Here is a 6,113-nt window from a genome sequence, read left to right as displayed (position 1 = left end):
TAATACTAAATTATTATCTATGAATTGCTGATACATATTAAAAATATTTTAAATCTAATTAAATTTTATAAAATTAGTTTATAATCACTTGTATATTATTATGAAACATCTTTTATCTCTTACGAAATATTTTTATGTCGACTTGTGATTCCAACATTTTACTTATAATCCTTGTTCGTACGTACTCTTATTCCTGTTATGAAAAAGTAAATATTTACAACTCAATATATTTAGCTAATTAAAGATTACATGATCTAGCAGGGTGAGTGAAATGTTGATAAAATTGTCTCTTTCTAAGGAGACAGAGAGAGGGCGAGATAAAAGATGCAAGCACTAAAACATACATATGGTCGTCGGAATAGCCAGCCGGACCCATAAGACAACATGTTGTTGGCTCAACCTATTTTCTTCTCTCCCAACTTTCCTACTCTCACCAAGAAAACAAATTTGAGAGCTTCACTTCAACCCCACAAGAATTTTCCTCCTCTCAGAGTTTCACCAATGCCAAAACCACTTGGTGTGAGAACCAGAACCAAAACCCTTTTGGTTCCGTTTCAGAAAAAGGGTGGTGTCCAAATCTGCCATAGCTTGAAGAAAGAGAGTGAGGTTGGTGGAAATGATGGAAGAGACTGGACAACCTCCTTTTTGCTCTTTCTCTTGTGGGCAGCACTCATCTACTATGTCTTCTTTCTCACCCCAAACCAGACCCCGGTATGTTCCTCCCTATTCTTTCCAATTTGGAATATGCTAATCATCATATGATGTATTTTCGAACCAAGATTTCCAGATGGATAGGATATTCATATGTATATCACTTGTGATTTGAATACATCAGTTCATTTGAGAATCAAAAATAATTTGTAGAGGAAATAGAATCTTAACCTCAACAGCAAAACCTTCTAATATTATTTGAGAATCAAAATTATAGTCATAACCCACAAAAGGATTTTTGTTAGAATCGTTAGCAAAAATAAGGCTCATTGAGCTGAGGGAAACTAGTGGCAGGTATAAGAAGATTCAACAATGTTAGAGTCCCTCATGAACTAAAATAGGAAACTCAGTGGGGTTTTAAGTGATTAGGCTCTTTTACTAATATACTTGTTTTTTGGGTTGGTTTCTCATTTGTGCTTAAGTAATAAAATGTCCACATCTTTTGTTTTTCAATATCTAAACTCTAGTTTTTTTTAGTGTAATGAGGAGGCATACGTGTGTGTTTTTTTTCAATTTCCATTTCTCTAGTTTTTTTGGTGAATGAGATATGTGAGTGTTCTTTTTTAATTTCCGATTCTCTAGCTTTTTTTTTTTTGTTTAGTGTAGTAGTGAAAAGTACCGGAAAAAGACTAGAGTGGACACAATGAAGGACTGAAGTAAAGGTTTTTGGAGTAGATAGTTACAACATCAGGGGTAGATAGAGTCGATGGTAAAAGTTTGAGAATTTAATTAGAAAACACTGATGCACTGTCATCAAATCATAAATTGTTTATATGTTAAAGGATTGTAATAATTACTTGCTGATCAAAATTCTTCGAAGTATGAATCATTGGGTAGTTACAAACTTGTCTTATATGACACTTGTAATCGGATGACAATATAAAGACTATTTACAGAGTCTCAGTGCATAGACAATACTCCGGTGTGATTTCTAATTGTTTGACTGTCTAAGTTCAATCTTGACAGCAACATTGTATCAAAATTAAACTCAAGTAACATTACGATATTTGATATGATTACATCCATTGTGTGTTATCACTTTGGTTTGGAGATTGGTTGAGTTTGTGGTTTGGAAGGTCTTTCCTGCAATTTCAGTAACCATGATTCAATTGCAAGTGCAGTTTAAAACCATGGTTTGGAGCATGTGTTCTATTTGGCTCAGTAGAAAAAGTAAATGGTGTTATTATCTGTGTTCTTCCAAATTAAGATAACAATCATTATTGAGCCACGAACGCTTCCAAAGTTCTTTATGTTCACCACAAAAGAATGAAAATATATGACATTACACTGGTCAAATCAATTATTTGGCCAGCCTCTTTTATGCTAGTGTAGGCCTAGACTGTGTAGGATGTTTAAGGATTCAATATACTCTTTGGTCCTCTAATAAGAGCAGAAAAGTATTCAGTGGCACCCAGAGTCATTTTAAGGTAGATAGTTACACCTCCTCATTTTTGTGAAATTACAATTACTGTATTAAATTTTTATTTTTTTGCAGCCTTAAATTTATATATTGACCCCGCAGTTGAGTAAAAGACTCGTATATTGATGTAAGAGTATGTGATTATACTGTATGCACTCACCAGTCCAGGGTCTTGGATTCATCACAGAATGTAGCCTTTGCAGTTTCTATCTCCCTGTGCCTTTATTTTTCCTTTCCTTTTGTTTTAACCTGTGAGATTTTATTTTCATTCAGTCAAGGGACTCATATTTCCTTAAAAAACTCCTGAATCTGAAAGGGGATGATGGCTTCAGAATGAATGAAGTGTTGGTATCATTGTGGTATATAATGGGCTTGTGGCCATTGGTATATAGCATGCTCTTGCTTCCTACAGGAAGAAGGTACTTCCCTTTTGGTATATATAGTTGTCCAACATAAATAATATATTTCTTCTATCAGATTTCAAGCCACTCATAAACCTCTACCTTTTAGTTGAGTTGTGTTGTGAAAATTTTTAGTTCTAGGAATTAAGCATGACTTAAGAACACAATGAAAGGAGGGGACCTTACGGAAGAAACTTTTCATTTAACATTTTAAGCTTATATAAATTCTTAATATCGTTCACTAGAATTGGTAAAAGAAAAATAAAAAGAAAATACAGCAAATCAAATCACGTGATTAATATCAGGAAGCACCATGTTGTACGAAATCTTTTATGTATCATACTGTTCAATGTCATATGACTTAAAACATCTATTTTAAGCCTAATTCAACCTTACAAAATCAACTTGTATTATAGAGTTTGCATCCACTTATATATATATATACTAGAATTTGATCATATTTTTAGTCGATGTGAGATTTTCAACCATTTGAGATTCAATATATGATACAAATTGTTGCCTAGTTGAATCATACAACAAAATTTGTGAACCAACATTTTTGAATTAATTTGTAAATACATATTTTATTAAGCCTTGTCACCCTCCCTTGTGCCGGGATAAATACAATAATTTTTTGTTTTCTTCTGTATATGTCCTATTTGACTTGACAATGCCTGAAGCTGATTTCATATCTTCCATTTGTTGTTCTACAGTTCAAAAAACAGTATTCCTGTATGGCCCTTCCTGATACTTTCCTGTTTTGGTGGTGCATATGCACTTCTTCCTTATTTTGTACTTTGGAAACCACCAGCACCCCCTGTTGAAGAAACTCAGCTTAAAACATGGCCCTTGAATTTTCTGGAATCAAAAGTAACTGCATCGGTAATGCTCATCTAAAACTCATCTTGCAAAGTTGTTCAAGTGAAGTTATAGTATTCTGAACAATGATTGCATAGTTAGGTGATTTTGCATGATCATAAGAAAAAACACCCCATTTGCAATCACATGCTTATCTTTGGAGAAAACCTTAAAATGCAGTGTACATTTGAGTTATAAAATGATTAAAAAATGCCATGGAAGAGGTTGCCTCATAGTATTCTATATAAAAACATCATACTTGTATGTCATAAACAAACACACACAACCTGCAGGATACATTGGTGTAGTGAAAGAAAAATATTTGGAAGGTTTTTATATTAAACTATTTTTTGCCTTAATATTTGATGGAATCAATCTATTTTTAACTTTTTGGTTTCCTCTTCCCATTCTTTTCATTCTTGAACTTACCTGCACTATATGAATTTGGAAACGTATCAAATCGATTTACGATGAAACTGAACCATGATGGTTTGGAATAGTTTACAAAAGGCCCTCTATTAATCCTCATTGAAAATCTCTCTTCCTAAACATTCTACGCATGCCCCTATTACGAAAGATCATGGGATAGGCTTATGGACAAATGTATGGCATAATCTCAGTAGTCTCTTCTTTTTAATTCATTGTATTGGAGGATGTAACTTACCGAACTTGCACATTAGATATCACTTGTTGCAGGAGTAGCCATCATAATTTATGCTGGTTTAGCAGGACAAGATATGTGGAAAGAATTTTATCAGTACTTCAGGGAAAGCAAATTTGTAAGTTCGTACTCAGCATTTCAAAAAGTTGGCATTTCTATTCATTGTATTCATTACATAAGCATGAGATGAGCAATGCCATAGACTTTTCCAATCTTGTCATCATGATCTTTGCTAAATGATATGCTAATGTAAATTCAACAATTTCTAGTCTACTAGGCCAAGTTTATGACTAGATTAGAATGCTGGTCTTATACTCATGTCCATGATTTACACTGTCCATTTTTCATAAAATTGGAAATGTTAGGTGCTAAGGTTGGGTTTCCATGTTGCAGATTCATATTACCTCCATTGATTTTATTGTACTTTCCACATTTGCACCGTTCTGGGTTTACAATGACATGACGGCGCGGAAATGGTACATTACTTGCCATATAAGTTTTTAGTTCAATGTTGAGATTAGAGTCAACACAACGATGTGTTTTTGCATTCACCTATTTTGATTAAAAAAAATGTGTGGGAAAACCTTAAACTGCAGTTATTGTGGAATGGAGGGAGTAAAAGACAATGTAGCATATATTTTAACGCTAATCCAATTTGCAGGTTTGACAAAGGTTCTTGGCTTCTTCCCATATCATTGATACCATTTTTAGGGCCTGGTTTATACCTTCTCCTGCGGCCATCATTATCAACAGTGGCCATTTCGCAGACTCCTGTTGAACCAGAGTGAGTGAAATTCCATGTGATGACTGCCATGCCAACCAATACAAGTGAACACTCTCTAAGCATAGTTATACTCACTCGCATGAGGTACTGATTAATTATATTATAGATCAATTATTATCTTGTAATTGATTAATATCTTATATATTATTATGTTAGAGGAGATTAAGCCTAACAACATGCTCTATAATCTCTAATCTATATTTATCAATTACGTAATAATCACCGAGAGATAGAGTTTAACATATCACACTTTATCTTCAATTTACTATTTGGTTACAAGAACTTAGACATCACCTAATATGATAAAAGATATCACATATCCCACTAAAACATAAGAACTCGTAAGTCTATATAATATTTTGAATGTCTCAAATTTCATCACTAACAATTTAGAATATGCAACTTCAATCATGTGCACTATTAATGATCTAACTTATTAATTTTGCGGTTTTTAAAGAACATTGATGGATGTGAGATATTACTGAAAATTTTAGGATGATATGCTAATACTAATACTTCTATATTGGTCTTTACAAAATTCAACGTCAAATTGGATACATTGAATTCCATCAATTAACGTTTATATAGAAAGCAGATGGTGGGAGGGCCGTTCGGCTACGGGAGGTCACGAAGGCCGCAACAATCATTCAACAATGTCACAACTTTCTTTTTCTCGAACTTCCCAGACAACTATGGTGAATATGATATGGTAAAAGTGTTCCAACGCTGGGCAAGGGTGAAAGAGGTTTTTATCTCTCGTAGAATGAATAGGTGGGGGAGAAGATATGGGTTCGTCAGGCTGTTCAACGTGGCGAATGTTCGGAGGCTCGAAAGGGAGATGGACCAAGCGTGGGTTGGCAACATGAAGCTATACGTTAACATTCCGCGTTACAGAAGATCTGATCTGGTGCACACAGAGGTTCCACTCAGAGGAAAGGGAGTGCAATCTGAACGCAGTAACATGGAAGAAAGGAACGGTCACAAGTTCAAACTCAGAGAAGGGAACAAGAAGGAGGAGGGAAGGTATTATAAGGGAAAGGAAAGAAAGGAGTGGAGAGAGGTCAACAAAAATCAATCTTATGCGGACGTGGTGAAAAAAGATTCGCTAAACGTATGGAAGGGCCCTATTTTTGAAACAAAGCAACAAACTCTTCCTTGGTTGAACAATAGTGCAGTAGGCTTTTTCTCTGGAGAGCTGAGCTACAATCAGGTGTGTGAGGAGTTTATCTTGGGAGGGATGAACATGGTAAAAGTGAGATATCTGGGGGACAACATGGC

The 6,113-nt window shown here is 34.6% G+C and overlaps 1 protein-coding gene across 3 annotated transcripts; it reads left to right on the top strand.

Moving 5' to 3' along the window:
• The first annotated feature begins 240 nt into the window (after positions 1 to 240).
• LOC137817723 (uncharacterized) lies at positions 241 to 6,113 on the top strand. Of its 3 annotated transcripts, none has more exons than XR_011082016.1 (7): positions 254 to 711; positions 2,405 to 2,550; positions 3,246 to 3,414; positions 4,071 to 4,169; positions 4,445 to 4,527; positions 4,713 to 4,919; positions 5,431 to 6,113. XR_011082016.1 is itself a non-coding variant. In XM_068620956.1 (6 exons), the coding sequence occupies exons 1-6, from the start codon at positions 385 to 387 to the stop codon at positions 4,837 to 4,839; spliced, it is 951 nt and encodes a 316-aa protein (XP_068477057.1). In that variant the 5' UTR covers positions 241 to 384; the 3' UTR covers positions 4,840 to 5,082. The 3 variants fall into 3 exon arrangements, 1 of the variants encoding a protein (XP_068477057.1); XR_011082017.1 differs by having other exon boundaries at positions 5,424 to 6,113; XM_068620956.1 differs by lacking the exon at positions 5,431 to 6,113 and having other exon boundaries at positions 241 to 711; positions 4,713 to 5,082.

The sequence above is a fragment of the Phaseolus vulgaris genome, unplaced genomic scaffold, assembly GCF_000499845.2.
Source record: "Phaseolus vulgaris cultivar G19833 unplaced genomic scaffold, P. vulgaris v2.0 scaffold_922, whole genome shotgun sequence".
Classification (NCBI taxonomy): Eukaryota; Viridiplantae; Streptophyta; class Magnoliopsida; order Fabales; family Fabaceae; genus Phaseolus; species Phaseolus vulgaris.
The sequence above is the reverse complement of the archived record's forward strand: the minus strand, read 5'-3'. Positions and strand labels throughout refer to the sequence as shown.

Excerpts from the sequence above, each read along its gene's own strand:
- LOC137817723 (XM_068620956.1), top strand. The coding sequence starts at position 385 with ATGTTGTTGGCTCAACCTATTTTCTTCTCTCCCAACTTTCCTACTCTC. Across the intron at positions 3,415-4,070 it reads AATCAAAAGTAACTGCATCG|ATATCACTTGTTGCAGGAGT; the intron begins GTAATGCTCATC and ends CTTGCACATTAG. Across the intron at positions 4,528-4,712 it reads GACATGACGGCGCGGAAATG|GTTTGACAAAGGTTCTTGGC; the intron begins GTACATTACTTG and ends TCCAATTTGCAG.